This window comes from Myripristis murdjan, chromosome 13 (genome assembly GCF_902150065.1).
Source record: "Myripristis murdjan chromosome 13, fMyrMur1.1, whole genome shotgun sequence".
NCBI classification, from domain to species: Eukaryota; Metazoa; Chordata; class Actinopteri; order Holocentriformes; family Holocentridae; genus Myripristis; species Myripristis murdjan.
The window spans coordinates 29,978,981-30,000,071 of record NC_043992.1 but is presented as its reverse complement, the minus strand read 5'-3'; the positions used below and the strand labels follow the sequence as shown (position 1 = coordinate 30,000,071).

Genomic DNA, 21,091 nt, shown 5'->3' with positions numbered 1-21,091 from the left:
TGCAGATGCAGAGAGCCATTGTTGCAGCAGCAGAGTGGGGCCTGATGAGCTGTGTGGGGCTGCTGTTTTGAAGCAGGAGGCCTCAGAGCCACAGTGGGAGCTGCTGTTGTGACTGACCCTACTGACTGTCCGTCCTGTGAATCCAGTGGACCACAGATCCACCGCCTCGCATTTGTGTGTGTGTCTATCTATTTGATGTTTTCCAGTTTCTTTCGAGATGCTGTGTGCTGTATAGAATGATGTTTAACACGTGTTTAAAGAGGTGAAAACCAGCAGCTTAGTGCATCAAGCTACAGGTACCTCAAATTAAGATCTCTAAGATCTGAGTCTGGTTGGCCAAATGCATCAATCTAGAATACTGTCTCATGGCCGTATTCGTCAATATGCTTTTTGGTTGTGATCGATGAACTCAGTGAGGGTCTTACATCATACGGATTATAACAGAAAGTGTGTTTGCATTATAACTGAGACAATTAGCATCTCCATCATGGCCTGCATGTATAACACGGCCCAGTATCTTGCATTTTATTTTACATAAATACAGCTAAATAATGCTGTGCTACTGCTAATACACAGATTGATCAATTGATAAGTGTTGTAAATAATTTATTAACACAAAATGTCCAATCAATTTGATTTTTTTTTTTTTTTTTTGTATTTTTTAAAGCTTTTAAACTTTCACAACCTTAATCTCAGTCACATTTTCCTCTAACCTGTCGCAGCTGTAGTAATTTTATGACACTGCACATTTCCTTGTGTAAATTAAGAATCTCAGAGGGTTTGCAATCATTTGTTCACATTTTATTCACAGAAATATAAAGTAGTATGTCAAGTACATCACTTTGTACAAAATTGCACAGACTCTTCAAAACTCAGCCAGACAACAGAAACTCAGCTTTTAAAAGAACTGGTAAGAAAATAAAAGGAAACATGGGTAATCTGTGATATGTGAGGTGGGCTCTTGTGACAGACAGGTTCCACTGAGGATGTTTCATCAAGAAAAAAAAATAAAAATCAATCAGTTGTACATAAATAGGACTTGATAGGAAAATGTGATTCACAACGGCTGAGGAATAAATACGATTCAAAAATAGGATTCAAATTGGCACATGAACTGCTTCTCCACTGCTCCGTTAATCCTGCTGGACCGAAAATTCAGTTTTTACCTTGGAGTTTAAATGGCCGTGCTTGGAAAGACAGACAGCTTCTTGATATGTTTATTCCAATTGAACTGTTTCCATATTTGCTTGAAAATTATAGACCTGCTTGCCTTCTGTGTAATCTCAGTGGGAGTATTCATTATGGTCTGTTTTAACTTAAGTGTAACATTTGTGTACGAGACATTTTAAGAAAAGACATTTTATTTTTCCACAGATGAAGGTCCTAGATCAAAGCCTCTATTCATACAATAAAATAAGTATTTTATAGCAGTGTGGCAATGGGTCTTTCACTTTTCTAGGATAGTAAATAAACAACTCAATACTCGGCAAAGGAAATCAGCGCCGCCATCGTTCCTTTCAAGCACGGCCATCTAGTACCACTGATGTTTCTGCCCGTACCGTTTCAGTCAGCAGCCACGGGTTCACCTGCAGGCCACACAAACAGCACGCCACCCAAATACTGCCACCCTTCTAAAAAAAAACAAAAAAAAAAAACACACCAAACAAGTCTCCATTTCAGTCCCAAGTCCCTCCGATAAATGCTGGATTTGGTATATTAATATCATCAAGGCATTGCTTCAAAGTGGACTTCTATATGAGCAGGTTATCTATTCTACAGGTTATTGATATGATGAACTTTAATACAGAACCAGCACCAGACGGAGGGACCTCGATAACCAGGTTGTGGAAACACTACTGTAGCACACCGATCATTGAAAAATATCTGGGTTCTTACACACCACCACACACCCATAGAGATAATCCAGTATGACAGAGGAATGGGAACCGACCTGCCACACTGACAGAGCTTCAACTTGTGTATCTTCCTTATCAGTTTTTTTTTTTTCCCCACACGACATGACCGCCTTCTGTTTAATTTGTTCCCACGAACAAAAACTGTGAACAAAACATTTTGAATATGCAGACATATGCATGTTCAGTATGTATCAAGCAGAAACTGACAATAAATTAATCACCTGCTTTTGATTATTTTTTTTTTTTGGACTGTTATGATTATGCCAGATGTCGGCGTCTTGCTCGCCCTCCTCCCCATCATCATCATCATCATCATCGTCGTCGTGGACAGTAGTTTTCCTGCCGCTGTGGACAAACAGTCCGTTCAAGTCCAAGGTAATTGTCAGGCACTGAGACCTTTAGGCTGTACACTTTAAGAAAAATATCTCCAAGCTAACACTAACACACCCATGATTGCTTCGCTGATGTTAGTGTTGAGCAGGACTTTGTAGGAAAACCCCGCAGGGACAGTGAGGATATCCGGGCCAGACTCAAAGCAGCTTAACAAACATTAAGGGGATGCTCTCGGGGTTTCAGAAGAGCTCTGAGGGGAGGGACTGTTTCTTCAGGGTCATTTCAACTCTTGATCCTTCAGCGGGGCGGTGACCCAGGCTCTGCTCCCAGGGAATTGTGGGTAGGGGTGAACAGGAAGTGGTCTGATGAGGTGAATCAAAGCCATATGACTCAACTGGATGACTTCCTCTCACACTCTCCGCCTACATCTGTCTCCCACCGCATTGCAACTTCATCTATCCCTCGTCTCCCACCTCATCTCGCCCTCTCCCTTGCCCCCGCAGCCCTCCGTTCGCTCACGAGGCGGATTATGTCGCCCATTTCCTCCCATCCTCGGAAGCTGAGGTTGACCGTGGCCACAGAGGCTTTGGGATTACCAGAGTGGACACACCGCCGAGGAGCTGAGATCGATTTAGTGTGAGCTCGCCTGCTTCTTCTCACAGCGGAGAAAACAAGCAACTGCCTCAGAAGAAAAACGAACAAACAATCAAAACAACGGGTGACCCAGTAATGTGGATCATTTGCATCAGCAGCGGAGCCTCCCATGTCACGTCTAAGCACAAATCCCTAACTTTCTGCCTCTCAACCAATCAGAACCCCTGACTGGGTCCCTGGCCAGGCCCTTTAATTGGGCCTTTCAGTAGAAAGAGTACTGATTCTCCACAGCCCGGGCCCTGCGAGTCCCGTCTGTGTCGTGGTAGTCCTCAGATGCACCACTAGAGGCCTCTAGCAGGCGCTCAGAGCTGTTGCTGCGGCTCTGGAGCCCTCCTCCCGCTCCTCCGGTGCCTGGGTCACTGCGGGAGAGGGAAGGAAGGGCAGTGGGTGAGGAGGAGGTGCTGGAGGAGAGAGGGGCATCAGGAGGGGGCCCTGCAGGCGGCGAGATCCCAGGGAGGTGGAGAGCTGGCTGGGCTGAGTCCGTCCGGCAGCCTGCGTCCCTGGGTGGGGTGAGGACTGGAGGCACGGTCACATCTGTAATGGATCGAGGGAGCGCTTTACAGGAAGACATTTAAACAAAAACTATTATTACGAAACAGAATGATAATATAGGATGTGATAGTATAAAAAGAATTCATGTTTTTGCTGATCATCATTCACTGGTTTGTCGCAGAGAGACGGCAGTAAAAGGCTCCTTCATAGAGAGGCACATAAACACAGCTAGTGTGGCCTTCCTTTATTATCCTTTCTCTTGGTGGGCAATAACACCAACAACACGGCTGCCAAAGACACGCCTGACCAGTGTATCAATAAAGCCTTTTACACCCCGAATAAAATCCTCACTCTGTGTGAGTGTGTGCATGTGAGCGCATGTGTGTGTGCATGCGTGTGCGCAGACCCAAGAGCCTGGGGGAAACAGAGGGCCTCTTTGTGACCACCATGGTGAGCTGGGGCCACAGTCTAGGCCTGCATGCAAAACTCCTGTGGTATAATCGCCCCCTCACTCTCATGTACAGGAGGGCATTTATCCCATGCCAGGAGAGTGCAGGGCAGGGCTAGTGAGTGGGGGAGGCAGGGGCGCAGGTTCAGTGAGTTTCAACACTGCTTCCTCCCTGTATGGCCAAACCACTAAAACTCAAATTCAATTCAAACACATCCAATTTGCTCCTCATCCTCTAACCCCCTCCAACCACCTGAGGAGTGTGAAGCTCTGAGACACTTTGTGCAGAATTTGGTGAGTTTGCGAATGATGTTTAGGTCTGTGTGTGTGTGTGTGTGTGTGTGTCTGTGATGGTGTGGCGTACCTGTGGTGGCACATCGCTGCACTTGCACGTAGGAGCGCAATGTGATGTCAGCGGAGCCTCCTGACTCGAGGGGGATGGGGTGGGCGTGGAAATGTCTCAGCATGTCCGACACGGTGTGGAACCACAAGTGGTGCACGTGGCACTGGCCGTTCTCATTCACCGACAGACGCAAATGCTGGGATGGAAGAAGAAAGGGCGAGAGGGGAGAGGGGAAATGGAGGGAAGGAAAAAAAGGTGTGTGGTCCCGAAGAATATAGACAGAGACAGAGAGATGAGGCATGTGACAGAATAGAGAAAAAAAAGAGAGAAAGAAAGAGAGAAAGGAGGATTTCAGAGAATGTGAGACGTCTTGAGAGAGAGACAGGCAACGACAGAGGTCAGGACATGCCATGCATTATCTGAGAGGTGTCTCGCTGTGGGAGCAGCACTGCTGAATGCCAAGGCTGACACCAGAGGAGGAGGCAGCAGCTGACACTTCCTCATCACTGCTGGCCGGCAGGATGTGATGTGCAGAGATCAAGTTACGCAAGCGGACACAAAACATGACATTACTGCATCTCCTCCTGGCTGAGCTCCAGCCTGGTCAGAGCAGCTCGGTCGCCTCTTCGCCATATGTGAGATCCGCAGCCCGAATCGCAGTAAGAACGAGCCTGATTGATTTCAATACTCCAACATGTACAGTACGGGCAACAACTATCACAATACGTCTGTCCAAATACCTCAATAACAATGCTGTGACGATATTGTAGGGATGACTACTGGTGCTTTAAACACCAAAGGTTTTGATAAACAGTCATTCGTAAAGAGGACATGATGACTGAGCACGTGGAAGCAAATAATAGAACAGATAGATATTATGATATATAATATTTAAGATAATATGATATCCAAAATTCCAGATGATACTGAGTTTCATTTCACAACATCAATATGACACTAACATATCACCCATCCGTAACGCCAGATTGCTCTATACACATGCAGCACATTAACATCACCCTCTGTCTGGTTAATTTATAGAAGCACATAAGACCCAACTGTAAAAACACTGGTGCCAAGGGTGACACTCTCCCCTCCTCTCACCTTGGCCTTGCCCTGGAAGTTGAAGGTGAGGACGTACTCGCCCGGCCTCGTCTCGCTTTGGCGAATCACAAACAGCCCGTGGCTTCTGGCGCCGCCTGCGAGCACCAGCTGAGCCGCGCGCACACGGGACAGAGTGCCGTGAAACCACGGGTATCCTGCCAGGCTGGCATCGCCGTCCGAATCCTTCACTCCTTCACCGCCTGTAACGGCACCCAAGCACACACAGATCACACACAAATACACAAAACTCAACCGTCTTTTGCACCATCAGCGCCCAGAGGGAAAAGAGCGATGTACGGGTGTTACCTGGAGCCGGGTTGGAGCCCTGGGCCTCTGGGGACTGGAGGAAGCGCTCTAAAGGCATGTGCGATGGGTGCTGGGTGAAGGGGGGTTCCCTGCATCGGACTGAGGGGGCGCTGTAGTGCTCTGCTGCTGTCGGGCAGGACCTCTCTGGGGCACGGTACACACCTGAACGCAATTGTGATTAAATATATGAACATATGAAGAGTTCATTTGCAAAAACAGATATCTCCATTTCAATTTATTAAAACTTTTTAAACTTTTTTGAATTTTATTAAAATTTACTTTATATTTATTTCTATTTTTTATATGTTTATTTTGCCTGGCATAATGTTTATTATCCTAAATCATGCTTTGTGTGTGTGTGTGTGTGTGTGTGTATGTGTGTGTGTACTCCAAGCAGTATCAGTGAAAAAGGTGTATTAATTTTAAGAATGGCTTTTATCTGTTTTTGCAAATGAACTCTTCATATTCATGTGGCTCATGTAATGTGTTATGTAAGGTGCGGGCGCTGGCATTCCTCACCCTCAGACAGCAGCTCACAGCTGCATGAGGCCACCATGGAGCAATCTTTGGAGGACTGACCATGAGGACATGACGCCAGCTCGATGTCATCGCCGCTGTCACTGCACGCAAGCAGACGGGTCAGGAGAACCGCAAAAACGTATACAAGAGTACGCACACGCACACGCGGGGCCAACAAACACTACCACATGTCCTAACACACGAGTCAACACTCGTCCGCATCCCACAAACATGGACACAAATAATCTTTCTGTTTATGTCCTGAGCTGCACTGACAAACTTCCACTAACCCGGGAAAACACAGGAGGCTGAAGTGGAGTGTGTGCCGTGTGTGTGCATGTTTGTGTTAGCGCAACCTGTCAAAAACTCCACTAATTGGATGATTAATGACTGCGTGTACCGTAGCCCCCCCTTCTCTCTATTCACCCTTTCCCACTCCCCATCCCTCCATCCCCGCTCTTCTCTCCATCTTCAGCCAACAGCAAATATTTATCCGGTGGTTTACCCAGGGTCTATGCAGTCCTGGATGTCAGCGACCCAGGAGTTTTTCTGCAGCGAGTCGATGGTTTCAAGGATGTACTCGCCCCCGTTCTCCACCTGTGGAGGCGGCCAAAAACTGCGATCACACACTGAGCTCTGTTCACATCGGGACACAGGACCAATCCTTATTGAATTAGCAGCATAGTTTACTGTTTTATAGAAATGTGTCGTTACATAAAGCACATGTCGAATTGTACAACTGCAGCTGTGATATCATGCGGGTCCCACCTTGAGAACAAAGGTGTTGTCTTTGTCGGGCATCTCCAGCGGCATGGTGGTCCTCACCTCCACGATGGCCGACAAGGGGATGCTCACCTTGGGCTTTGATGACTAGAGCAAAAACAGGAATTTGTATTTTAGTTGGAACTGCGGATCGCCATCAGCCGGGACACTGCTATACGATACGATTCATGATGCACGTATTAGTAGTTTGCATCCAGCCAAACTCATCTTACATTCTAAAATATTAAAGCCAAAGTTCTTCCAGAGTAATTTGATTTTAAGTGTGGAGGAGTAGCTTCAATCTCGACGTTTTGCTTTCGCTCTTTCTTCCCCGATTCCCATGATGCTACGCTAGAGACCCAGAAGTTAATCTTTGTTTGAATAGGTCACACTGCCATTTGCTTGCATTCTAAGCGGCAGCAATTTTATCACCCTGAGCAAAATAAAAATGAAAAAATATTGATTCAGGGTCAGCATGGCGATATAAAAATCATCAACCAAAAAAACTTGCAATTTGTAACTGAATCGACTTTTTTCCCGTCCCTATTTTTGACTGTACAGTTGCAACTTTCCTTGAACTCACATATTCATATACAGTATGACAATCAATATGAGCAACATGCCAATGGCTATGCTGCCTGCCAAATTAAATAAAAAAAAAAAAAAAAAAAAAAAAAAGAGTTGTTGAGTTTATGTTGTAGCCTGAATTACTGGCTTTAACAGCAGGCATGCACACACCCAACCCACTGAAATAAAACAGTTCCCTTGAACTTTTCATTTAAATGACAAACATCAAAAGGGGAAGACTTTACGAGGGAGCATGCAATCTGCCAAATTACTCCACAACTAAGTTTTTACAGTCTCTCATTTGTCATCCGGCCTCTCACAAATGATCCTGAATGAATGGAACAAACATAAAAAAGGAGGGACGTTTACAGGAGGACTCAAAAAACAGCCTGGCCTCCGTTTACCCTCTGCAGAGATGATAATCTTAACAGATCTGATGAGCGCAATCATGTTTGAGGCTGTGTGTGTGTGTGTGTGTGTGTGTGTTGGGAGAGAGAGAGACAGCAGTAGACAGTCTGACTGATGGATGGGCAGAGGCTTATCAGCTGATCTGTCTGGAGTAACACTGTTCTCATCTTGATCGGCCTGTGCAGCTGGCTGCCATCCACAACCACAAACTCCTCCTTTCTCGGGATTTTTTCTTTTTCGTTTCCTTGTCAAAACCCATTTCCTGTATTAAAGAGGCCATTTCCTCTGCCTCTACATCACCGCTCACCGTCAGTGGTCGGCATCTGTTATAAAAATATAACAAGTGTTAACCAGTGTGCTCGCCTGTATGCGCTGCTCTACGTAACACCTACAGTCTTTTAAAATAGTCCGTGTTACCATAACCGGAATGCACTGCTGTATGGGAAAATCACACCTTGCTGCTACAGTATTATACATCATCAATCTGTGATAAATACTTTCCAAGAGCTGTGTGTGATTAATTATTTTATTAAAGATGCAATATGTAAAATTGCACTGAGCTAAGAATGTTTTTGACTCGACTGGGAGAACAACGCCGCGTTCATGTCACGTATTATTTTCTGTAATCTGGATTTGTAGATGGCGTTCATGTCAACATTCAAATTTGTAATTACAACTAAGAAACTTGTGTTGACGGGAATCTTTCCGACCTTTGCCCTCCTTCCCATATTACATGCACGAGGGATGAGCACAAAACTGCTAATGGGGCAAATTGGCATGAATAGGCATGAAATTTTAGTTATACTAATATTTATTAGTACAACATCCTCATTCCACGTTTTTTATCTGTTGAGGCTGAACGGTCCTTACCTCAGTTTTTCATATTGGACGTTTAATTTACTTTTCGGCTGTACCTGCTTCATCTACGTGCACTTCAGTTAAAGATTTCCTACATTTCCCAGGATGCCATTTGAAAACCCCCAGAGAGAATGAAAACATGTTGGATTCAATGGATGTAGATGGTGACGGCAACAGTGGCAGCAATAACAGGAGCAGAGCAAAGAGTTTTTCCAGTTGAGAAAAAGCGAATGACGGCCTTCACTTCAAACACAACGCGTCTTGTGGCTGCATTGCATTCTGGTCTCTTGGGGCGGCTGGCGATAGAAAAGCTGAACAGAGGATCTAAAAAAATTAGAACTTGCTCTTTGATTTTGAGTGACAGGCACCAAATCCCGATGTTTAGCTTTGACGTTTTGGACCACTGGTTTTCAATGTGGGGCCTGAGGACCTGCAGGGGTCTTTGAGGGTCGGTTTAATTTCACTGTAACTTGTTTCACTAGAAATTGTGACAATACAAAATGATGTAGGAGTGATTATAATCTTTTTGTCATTGTTCAAGGATGACATTAAAACAATCTAATACTGAACACAAACCAAAATATCTTTGCATCATCAGGGTCTCTCAAGGTGCAAAATACTTCAAGTGGGAGTTACAAAAACCCTGTTTTAGATTGTTGGAAATTATCAAACTCCAGTTAACCAGTGGAAATAAGAAAAAAAAAAAAAAAAAAGCACACCACCCAGCAACAGCATGGACCCTGGAAAACAAGGTGCATCGCCGATATCTGCTTTTACGACAGCGTTTTAGGGTGGAATGTTCCTTTGCTGTTCCTGGGATGTCTTCCTAATGTGGTGTTACTGCTACTGGTGTTATCGCATGTTACTTTTCCATATGTGTAGAAGTGAAAAAGGGGAGTTTGTGGCCGCGGGGCTTGCTGCTGTGTCATAATGCAGGGAGTTAGTGTGCTGCAGTGTGCTGTCTCTGCCACAGACAGCAGCAGGCAGATTGATGGCCCTGACAGGGACGGAGCCAAAGCCAGTCAGCCAGGAGCAGGCAGGAGTGGGATTTTATGACTCAGTCTATCTTTCAGACACTGTTGACTCTGCACTGTTATGATTTGCAAGAGCTGAATAGGACGGCAGTGATAAAGCAACTTGGAGAGTGTCTGTAGACCCTAGCTGCGTGCATGTGTGTGTTTAATAAATGTGTCATGTAATGCACATGCATGGCCGCTCTGAGGCCTTCCTTGAGGCCTTGTTTGAGCGGAGCCCATGCGATTAATACTAACTTTCTCACGCATGGTCATAAATAGAATATAACTACACATGAAACCACAGAAGCACGATTATTACGTTTCGTTTTATATATATTCCCCTCGTGCTTCTTACTCACTCGGCAGGGAGTTTGTCAGTGACTCACAAAATTATTTCAGCTGCTCTAATAGTGATCGCTGTTTGTCACCACAAAGATGGAAAAAAAAATCACACCATCATCAGTGTTTCTCATTTCTGTTCCTCTTCTTACATGAGGAGGAAGAGAGGAATAAGAAACTGATGACCCTCATGGAAATCTCTCTTTCTTTCTCTTTCTTTCTCTCTTTTTCTCTCTGTCAGCGGCTACCCCCTCCCCGTCCCACTCCACACCTGTCCTCCCCCCTCGCCCCTCCCCGGACCACCCCAGCCTCGACCCTTCATCCCCACCACCCATGATCAAAGGCCAGTGGCAGATTTACACACACTCAGCTGCACAGCCACATAGCCATCTTAAGGTCAGGGGCAGTGATCTGGAAATCCCATATAGACAAATGTGGTGTGTGTGTGTGTGTGTGTGTGTGCATGTGTGTTTGGACTTCAGTCTGCGTAACTTGGGTACACAGAGGTTGGGTTTAAGGTTCAATTTATGAAACATTCTGCTCATACTACAGAGGCTTTGGGCGAGCCGTGCCTACAGTTTAGGATCCGTGTGTGTGGTGTATGTGTATGTATGTGTGTGTGTGTGTGTCCATACCTTGGGTGGTACGTAGAACTCCAGCAGGAACCTCTCCCCTCCCTCCTCCCTCTTTGTCTTCCTGAGCAGCAGACGGCACTTCTGCCACTGCGCGGCACCCATACAGTTTGTGTCATCAGCCACCATGTACCTCAGCGCCCCTTCCCTCTGGATTTCCAGCAGCTCCGCTTTGTGGCCCTGTGAGCCCCTGGGGAGGCGCAGCTTCTGGGACCACTTCTCTCCGCCTGCCTCCCCTCCTCCTCCTCCTCCTCCTCCTGCCCCGTTCGTCTTCCTGGCTCCGGTGGGAGCGTCGGGCTCGGGGGAGGCCCGCCGGTGCCAGATCTCCTTCACCCCGTCCACCACGCACAGGCTCATGTTCCTCAGGGAGAAGCCCTTCTTGAAGCGAGCCTTGGGGTGACTTACCGACACATCCTCCGAGCTGCGGGACTGGCCCAGAGCAGACACCTTGTGGGCTGGCTGGGGGCCTCGAGAGGAGGTGGTGCCGCTGCCTCCTCCCTCTATCCCTCCTCCTCCGCTGTCCATACTGTCCAGGGATTCGCTTGAGGCCCCGGCGTCCTTGCGTCTCTGATAGAGGTCGTGACCGTAGGACAGCGGGCAGCCCTGGATGCCCAGGAAAGGAACGATGCTGTACTTGGGTGGTGCGTTGGAGCCGTCCTCCCCCGGCGAGGATGCTGGGTTCTCCCGGGCCTGGGTCAGCGCTGCTGAGAAACACTCCAGGAAGTGCTGGGTGAAGTGCTGAGAGAAGCTGGCATCAGCGCCGGGCGAGTCGTAGCACGGGTTCTCGGACAGGAAGCGTTGGAACTTGTGGGCGAAGTCGGCAGCGGAGGCGCGAGCGTGGAGCTCACAGAACTCTCGCCAGTCAGGCAGTGGGCACGAGGAGGAGAGCTCCGGACTACCGGGCACCACCGCTCCGTTCATCACTGGGCCATGCTAACCCACCTGGGAGAGGCTGGGAGGGGGAAGAGGACAAAGTGTTATTGTGCAGCAGCTCAAAATGGACAGAAAACTTCTTGCAATATGTATTTGTTTAACTCCTGGCTTTGGACCAGACATACCATCACACAAACAAAACCGTCTGTGTGATGGTACAAAAATTAATGATGCGTCACATGATGCAGACTACTGGGTGGGCTTGTGTTTTCCATTATAATAATGAAGTCACACCGAAATTAAAAATGACATTTTAACTTTGATACCTAATTTTCCATGAAATAATATACATCTATTTCCAAAAATATCAATATTTTTAGCATTGTCTAGTGTTGTTACATAAAAAATTGTATGTTTTGTGTCACAAATCCCATCCAATCCCTCTTTACTGGTGCATGTTTGGCTTTTCATTCCCAAAAACCCTGTTTCCTTTCCATCAGATACCATGTTGGAGTCCTAGTGGCTGGAATCTATTCATTTTGAAGAATCCTGAATTTGTGACAGATAAAGCTTGTGCGCAGGCTTGGCATGTCATGGAGGTTTGAAAACTGCTTATCAACAGAATCAATATGAACAGGAATCAAAAGGAAATCATCCAGGAAGTTAAGTCTCAGACAAGCCCTTCTGACAAGCATCATCCGAACTGTCTTGAAAGATGTTTTGTCAGAGCAAGTTAACAGGAATTTGGAATTAACGCAGGCCGATGGTGCCACTACTCTCTTTTGTTAGCCTCCCATCTATCTCACTGTTGTTCTTCTGAATAACAACTATTTTTTTTTTTTAAACCGTGAACAAAGACCACAGTTGCTCTCCTCCTCTCACGCAGACCCACTCATGCTTCCATTCCTCTGTTCCCCAGTGTGTGCATGACTCAGTCCTCAGCGCTGCCTCCCTCTCTGGGCTGCATCAGGGCCAAGCCGTGCCAAACCACATCACATCACTGATAAAACTCTTCTCTCTACGGTTTGCGGTGCAGATCTAACGACCACCGGCACAGAGCGTGATCACAATCACACCACCACGATCATGTCAGCGGCAGCAGCATCCAAAGGCCTCGCCGGGTAATACAGTTGCACATGAGCATCGGCGGATAGTGCTGCACAATCAAACACATGTTGGACCGATTACTATTTTCTGTGGGGTCCAAACAATCATACAGATGAAAGGATATTTTCTCAGCAGGCAGCCTGGGTGACATCAGCGTGTTGGAGATGGCATAACAGTCCGACTCCCCAAACTGTGAAAGCTTATTCTCAGAGCTGCTGGGCTTCTCTTGGCAGTTCACTCACAATATGTGCTCATTGTTTTCTTTTGAAACGCTCCTGCATTCACACTCACAAGCCAAGCCACACTGTACATGCATGCACACACGAACACACACACGAACACACACGCACACACGCGACTGCCGTGCGCAGTTCCCTGGAATTTCTCATGCAAGCAGCTTTATTGTCATTTTCAAAAGCATCAGTGTGGGTTGTCTTTTCATAAAGGATTAGCAAAACTCTGCAGTCCCTGCTGGAATTAAGTCTGACACTGACATTCAAGTACAAGCCAATCTTTTTTCCCTCCCTCTCTCTCTCTCGCTCTCTCTCTCTCTCTCTCTCGCTCTCTCTCTTTCCTTCCTGGTGTTACAGAACCAACAGATCAGAAACAGACAAGATGCCAGATGAGAGAGGGGATACATAAGAAGAAGTACACAGAAGTCCCAGCTCTTTGAAGGACCATCTCAGGATGGTGAGAAGCCCTGCTATGCTGACGAGATTAAAAAAGAAGAATTTCAGAGGGATGCTGTGATGGATAGACGGACCGGTGAGGAGAAGAAAAGCCGGGTTGATAGAATAATGGAGAAATGCTTAAGTGGGACTAACAGGAAACTAAATATCTCACTTGTCTGCCTGGATGTCCCACTCTCGAGATACCAAACCGGAATCCAAACTGTCTGTATTGCAGTCTTTTTCACAGCATCCTCTATTACGCTCACTCACAAAGTAACATGGTGTGCGGGGCGGTGGGGGGTGGAGGGTCGCGAGTTGAGTTGTTTTCATTGGAAACATGACATTTCTGAGATTCTCGCTATGCTTGGGTTGGCTGAACAGTGTAGGAACGTGAATGAGCAACATTGTGTTGTTGCTTTCTCCCACATTTTCTCCCCGAGGCTGAATCACACCCAAAGATCCTAAGACGGGACCTCTTTCATAATAACCTGTCGTCAGCGCACAGAATACACCGTAATACAGTTTCAACGACTCGCAAGCTGAGAAAACTGACATAAGAGGGCCGGTCTGTGACTGGGTTTCTTATCCAAAGACGGATGACACCCTCCTGCTGAGAGAGAGAGAGAGAGAGAGAGAGAGAGAGAGAAACAGACCAACGCACAGCAGAAATGTGCTTACATAAACCCAAGGTGTCTTAAAGCAAAACTGAACTTTGGTAGAGTGGTGGGTTGTATTTGTTACATGAGTCCACACGGTAGCAAAATATCCTCGCTGACCCGTGCTCCCCTGGGTTGCTGATCCAGAATGCTGTATTTGTGCCTCTCCGTTGACTCTCGTAGCAAAAACAGCTCCCAAAGTAACATTTTCAGCACAGAAACGAACACAAACAAGGCAAATAACACCGATATAGAAAACAACAAGCCCTGGTACCCGCTCTCTGAGGAAATTAAAAGGCTTTTTCTCATTATTTTCCTATTTGAATTAGAAAGTAGATCCGGCAGGTAGTGTGCAATCTAACTGCATAGTAACCTTACGCCAGGAAGAGCCAACCTGCACTTTCACAAATAACTGTAATTACACAAAAATGGGTACCAGGGCCTGTTTTAGCATGCTATGGGGGGTTAATGGAGAAACACAAATACAGTATTCTGGATAAACACTCCACCTCCTCTCACGGCAACAACTAATGAAAATATTTTGCTCCCATGTGGATTCATATCACGCCCAGGTAACCATACACCCCAACACTACTAAAGTTCAATTTTACTTTAATGTTGCTGCATGTACTTTTCTACCCAGGGCATGGTTACTCAACAAATTTCTTGATAAATATGTATGGAAGAAAGTTAAAATACCTTTGCACTTTGAGATGCTATCCTCTTCACTCACAACTCCATCCCATCCCACCATCCATTCATGCCATGTGAGATTTGTTATTAAGCTAAACTGGTAATCACCAAGTGTTGTAATAATTAGCCTGCTTCCCTTGTGAGTGTGTGCTGGCTGTGTGAGGCCGTCAATACCCATTCAGCTATTTAAAAACCTGCACTGGGCCAACTTTCCACTCATTCAGCAGAAAAAAAAAACAGCAACACACAATGAGGTGCATTTCTCAAACTCCTGCCCTTCCGCAAAGATGAGGATGTGCCTTACTCAAGGATACTGAACTGACTGTATGCCGCACCCACCCCCCCTTCCCACACACACACACACACACACACACACACACACACACACGGGCGCGCGCACACACGCAGACACACTCACCGAGTCAGCATGAAACTCAAGCCATGAGACACTGGAGGAAGTGGACAGCATTCGGGTTTTCTGAGGCTCGGGGCACCGTAGCCAACGAGGTACTGCAGAGCACACAGAGGTACACCGAGAGGGAGAAGTGCCGAAAAGCACTGGCTGAGCCGGCAGAGCGATGATATTAGCAGAGAAAACAAGACGAGTGTGTGTGGGGAAATGAATGAAAGAACAAGCTTGTGAAGGGAATGAAGGAAGAAGGCGCGAGGAGGAGGAGGAGGAGGGGGTTGTGATAGTATGGGATAGACGAGGGTCATGTTTTTGCTCCATGGGCCAGCTGCTAAAACAATCAGTGTGTGTGGGTGTGTGGAGGTGGAAGAGACAAGGGGCGCATAAAAGAAGGGAGACACACTCCAGGCCTGGGGGGGGGTTGTGGGGGCAGAGGTACCCCATAGATTCACATATCCCCATGGCGCCATGCCTCCTTCTTACGCCCAACTATTGAACTGGAGAAAAAAGGCCGGGGCGAAAAAAAAAAAATCACTTCCATCCTGAAGCCCCTGTCCCCCTCTCCCTTCCTCCCTCTCGCTTCCCTATCTGTTGTAAAATCTACCACTACTGTGCCTCCTCCTCCTCCTCCTCCTTCTTTCCCCAGGGAACGGGGCTGATATCTCTGTCAGATGGTTGGGAGTTCTGTCTGTAACAGTAAACTGATGGGAGGAGAGGAAAGAGACATTACTGTGCATAGGGAGAAGCTATCTGCTGCAGCCTGCAAAACACACTGCACAAGACCCATTCATCCCATGTACTTTGTATAGCCCTCCTAGGACTGGACTGTGCAATGCCAGGCATTACATATGCTTGATTAATACCACGGCATTGTGGGTAGTGATATGGTGCAACTGAGACACAGATACTGTTGCTAACCCTGATGGATCTACAAGGGCTGCTTTTGCAAAGCTGTAGATGCACAAATAGTGAGGGACGTCTGTGCTCTCACTGAGGTAAACCCTGCATGTACCTAAACATGTACACTTCTGTATCTAAACACACACACACACACACACACACAAACACTGCTGTCAGGAATGCCATGCCAGCAGCATAGCCTCTCTGATTGGATGATGAAGATGATTGGTGATGTTGTGCTCCCACCCCGGGGAGTTTGGGCCCAGCCATGCTTTCTAAGATTAGCCTGCTCCAGTCATGTGTACAGCACACAGCTAGCACACTCCGTACAGCACCATGCTCTGTGCAAATACATTGTATTTGTTTCCAGTAATTAATATTATATATTAATATCTGACATAAGAATAATTATATAAGAATCGGATATTACTGAGCTTCAATGTGGAATGAGGACATTTAAGGACACAAAAAACATTGTATCCATCACATATTCTGGCTATCTACCAGGCTCTTTATCTCCAATAATTATGGCAATTACAACGGGTGGATTGTTTGAGGTGTGTATTTTCACACATTGTTCATGCATGTCCAGGTAGTTCTGTAAAGCATGTACAAAAAGAGAATTACACACATAAAATATGTGACAGACAGGATCATGGCTGTGAGGAATACCAAAGAGTTAAAAAACATTCAGTGTAAAAATGAAGCCTTAAATTAGACCATACACATGCAGACACCATGAACATGCGGTTGGTTCAGTCCACCCTGACTTCAGACCTGCTGAAGGCACTGCACTGCAGGGACAGAGACAAAAGCAGATGCTGACAGAGAAGACAGGTCACACTGAGTAAGACTGACTCACCTACAGAAGTCAAGAGCCGGTTTATTACAGCGTATGCAGGTATGTCGAGAAAGACGGACACAGTCAAACAAAGAAACCAAGTTTCAACAAAGAGATGGAAAGGATGATGGAAGGGGAAGGGGGAAAAGAAGCTAAGAAGTCAAGAGGAGATGTAGACAGAAGATAAGAATCCCAGGAGGGTGAGACGGGAGAGGGGGAGGAGTAAGATGAGGGAAGGGGGATTAGACGTATAGCGGGGGAAAGAGCAGAGGCAGGGTCAGCAATAATAGGCCCCCTTCACCTGCTTTTGGATCTGTCCTCATCAGAGGAGCTGCTTGCTGACCTTTGACCTGGCCACTGATAATCTAGTCTCTCCCTGGCAGCTGAATGTTGTCTGGAGTCGTTTTATCAGTCTCAACGCTACATACAAGAGGCAAAAATTGAGACGGACAGACCGGGGTCTGCTTTGAAGGGTGCTGGAGGAGGGAAGCGCACAGACAGAAAGTATGAAAGGTGTTCAGGCAAACCAGGAGGAGTCTGAGAGCAGATCCAGACACTGATACGCCCAGCTCCACAAAGGCCGCTGTGTGGAGAGTGATAGGAATCCAGACATGATGAAAAGAGGGAGAACCGGCATTCCTGATTACCACATCACCAAAATGCAAACACACAAACTACATACACACACACACACACACCTGAGCAGTGCTGATAAGTGCTGTCTCTATATATGTGCCTGTATGTTTTTCCCCCCAGCCTCCTCTAATGATGTAAGTAACAGGGACTCATAACACAGATATTAAACACACTAATTAGCGTGTCCTCTACAGGCACGCGCACTCTCTGAAGCAAACAGTGACAATGTAAATATTGAGTGAGCTGAGGCAACCATATGGCTGCCAGTGATAAAGGATGGGAGCGCGTGGGAGATGCACATTCCGCCACTGACTTCCATTTCCTGTCTCTCACCCACTGGGTCTAACTAATTTCACAGATGACCACGGGCCACTGTGTGAGCTGTAGAGGAGGCTTCCCAGGCCTGGAAGGTTCTTCACCTATTCGAGCATCAACACGTGTGGCATCCACAAATATGGATTTATAATTTAAAAATGGCAGTGTTACTGATGCAAAAAACGCAGCATAGGCTATTTTATATGAATGATGCCAGAGCATTGTAGAGCATAGTTCACTAATCCTATTATACATTTTAGATTACTGCAGCCACATATAAGCCCCTATAGAAATATTATAGGGATATGCAACTACAAATGAAAAACTGCGATGAATAAACGCTTAAAATTCACTGTTGACTGTGACTGCTGCACTTAAAGTCCTAATACTGAAAAATGAGAATAGTTGTGATTTTTGTTGCAAGCCTATAAACAGACAGCTTGATTTAAAATAATAATAATAATAATAATAATAATAATAATAATAATAAAGCAGGAAAAAAACAGGCTCATTATCTATTAAATGATTGTTTCGTGTGGCCCTTCTTATAATGAGATACATGAGACAGGGAGTGAGTAGCAGGCCGGAATAAAACAGGCCTACTGCAGGCCAGAAAGCCTCTTTAAAGCCAGCAGGCTCGCTGCACAGGTTGCGTACTGGACTTCATGAATGGGAAACAGCAGCAGCAGCAGCAGCCTCCTGCTGAATGACTGAGACAGAGCGGATCCACTAAATAAAATGAATGGGAGCCTGCAGGGTCACACGTCGGTCCTGAATTTAGATCATCCCCGTGTAAACATGAAGGCCCCTGATCCGTCCTGTGACTTGCCTTTATGACTGGCCGGACTTTACTCCCTCAAGGCTGTTAAATGGATTATCGGAAAAGCCCCTTCTTAGCGCCGCGACCCCCAATCCAAGAAGCCTCAGTGGGCGCATCCAAACACACAACCCTACTCCTGTGCAAATCACATTCCCCGTCACTTTGTCCTTTACCAATTTCCAGTTGGGTTTCAGCGCCGAGGTTGCGAGGTGAATCGGGTTGCACACCGACACACACGCAGCTTTTCTCCAGCACCTGGGGGCTGTTGTTATCCCCTCACTAAATCACGATGCTAATGATGCTCGCCCCTTCCCGTTATAATAACCACAAGCCGAGGTGGGCTGAGAACATGAGGCGGCTCTCTACAGCCTCTCCACTTGCACTGTGACTGGTTTTCCTAAACGTCAGGAAGGTCTAGACGCGCTAAATAAGAAATAAAACGCATCATCATCATCATCATCACCATCACCATCATCATCACCAGCAGCAGCAGCAGCTGCGGCGGCAGAGGCAGCAGCGCTCACCTCAATACAGGACTGGTTGCATGACGCTGATGTCGCGGAGGCAATCCTGGCTTCGCTGCTGATTTTGTCATTCAGACATTATTCCCCGTGAATCGGCTGCTCTCTCGTCCCGTTTGTTGTCGCTGGCAGCCCGGCAGCGCTCTCCGCATCCCCCGCTCGACGCGCTGTGCTGCACCGCTCGGCTGCGTGACTCCAAGTGTCAAGCCAGCCAGAAAAAAGCGCTTCCGGTCCTATGTTTCAAAATAAACCCCTCCTTTGGCCATCGCCTTGTGGCACTTGGAGCAAAACAAAATCAAGGAGAGAATGGAAACACTCATCTTGTGATGTTTGAATCTGTATATTTTTAATTACAATGTACCCAAATAAGCAAAACTAGGGACAAGAGTTGAAAAATATCAATAGTTATAAACTGTATGTGCAGCACAACAGTTGGAACTATGTTACACTGAATTGTGCCTGTCAAATAAAATTCAAACAATGAAAAGCAAGAACCAACAACTAAAAAGATGTATGAATGATACTGGTTTTACCAAAACATCCAAGGTATAAATAATAATAATAAAATAATAATAATAATAATAAAAACAGTAAACAGGCTTTAAAATATGCTAATTTAAATTCAGTGGGCAAGAGAGTTTGGTAATATTTATGTATATATCTAGATGAATATGTAATATGGACAGATGGGAGGACATAAACATTATTGAGTTAACTGTAAGACCTTTACTGAGTATTTCAAAATTCATGATGCTAATACAATCATTTCCCTTTAAAACGCCACAGAAAATACTCTTAGCCTTCCTATTATGTTTGGGGTCAATTTGACCCCAGTCAATGTTTAACATCTCTAAATAAATTATTAACATCATTTTTTTTTTTTTTTTTTGCTTCATATTTAATGAGTTTTCCTAATTTAATGGGTACACACACAATTTTAATGGGTACTACTGGGTAAACATGAAATTCACATGATGATATGTTTTCAATGTCCTGTACACACTGTGACGCATCTGTTATAAAAAACAAAAATCTGTACTTAGAAATAATTTAAAGCCATTAAAACACCAAAAATTAATATTTCTTTCCAATTTTAGGTCAATCAGTGAGATTTTATGGTGATTTGCATATTTTTCATAGTCGCGTAATAGGAATACTGGATATATAAGTGGGGGTGGGGGGGGAGTTATGTTTTATTTAAAGGGCTATTTAGGTTGTCAACAAAGAAACATAAAGTACCTGACACATAAACTTTGGTAACAATTTAAGTTATAATAATTTTGTGGAGGTTTAAACTGCAGGGGTCAAATTGACCCCAAACTTAAAAGATGTTCGTAAACATGTATGCCACAAAGCTATGATTCTGTAGCTTAGGTTATGACAAAGTGTGTTGCCGTTGTCCTATCACTCAAAATTTGGGGATTTTCATGTTTTGTTTTGTTTTGTTTTTTTTAATCACATGTTCCTCTATCAGCTGAGAAAACAACTATTTGAAACCTTGAGCATGGTGCTGAGTTGTTAGAGACACAACACAGAATATGAAACAGTTTAGAAGTATGGATACACTGAATAATACATTTGAACTCATGGTTGTGGCTCAGTTGTCTTTAAATGGGTCAAGAAAAGAGCTCCAGTGCCTGAGGTCCATCCAGCCAAAATAAGGCACCTGCAATTTATAAAACTACTACATAGTCTGATAAGTATTTTGAAATGATGTCTGCTATCTTGTACATCTTTTTCACTCTTGACGTGACCAATTTTAAGGCTTTTATTTGACCTCGAAGGCAGCATCACGTGTCTGCAGCCTAACCTATCTAACTTGACCGCAGCCTCCCTCATTCTAGGTATGCCTATATGTGAGCAAATGTGTGTGACTGTGTGTGGGAGTGTCTGTGTGTGTGTGTGTGTGTCACTAATGTGTTTAACAGCCACCGACAATTGCCCTTAAAGGC

The 21,091-nt window shown here is 45.6% G+C and overlaps 1 protein-coding gene across 2 annotated transcripts; it reads right to left on the bottom strand.

The window, feature by feature from the left end:
* Positions 1-784: 784 nt before the first annotated feature.
* Positions 785-19,271, bottom strand: sh2b2 (SH2B adaptor protein 2). 2 transcript variants are annotated; one of them, XM_030067756.1, is made up of 9 exons: positions 19,143-19,271; positions 10,701-11,649; positions 6,884-6,985; positions 6,621-6,712; positions 6,116-6,216; positions 5,597-5,758; positions 5,291-5,490; positions 4,208-4,382; positions 785-3,458 (listed from the first exon to the last, which is right to left on the bottom strand). In XM_030067756.1, the coding sequence occupies exons 2-9, from the start codon at positions 11,616-11,618 to the stop codon at positions 3,106-3,108; spliced, it is 2,103 nt and encodes a 700-aa protein (XP_029923616.1). In that variant the 5' UTR covers positions 11,619-11,649; positions 19,143-19,271; the 3' UTR covers positions 785-3,105. The 2 variants fall into 2 exon arrangements, with proteins under 2 accessions (XP_029923616.1, XP_029923617.1); XM_030067757.1 differs by having other exon boundaries at positions 785-3,437.
* Between the last annotated feature and the right edge of the window lie 1,820 nt (positions 19,272-21,091).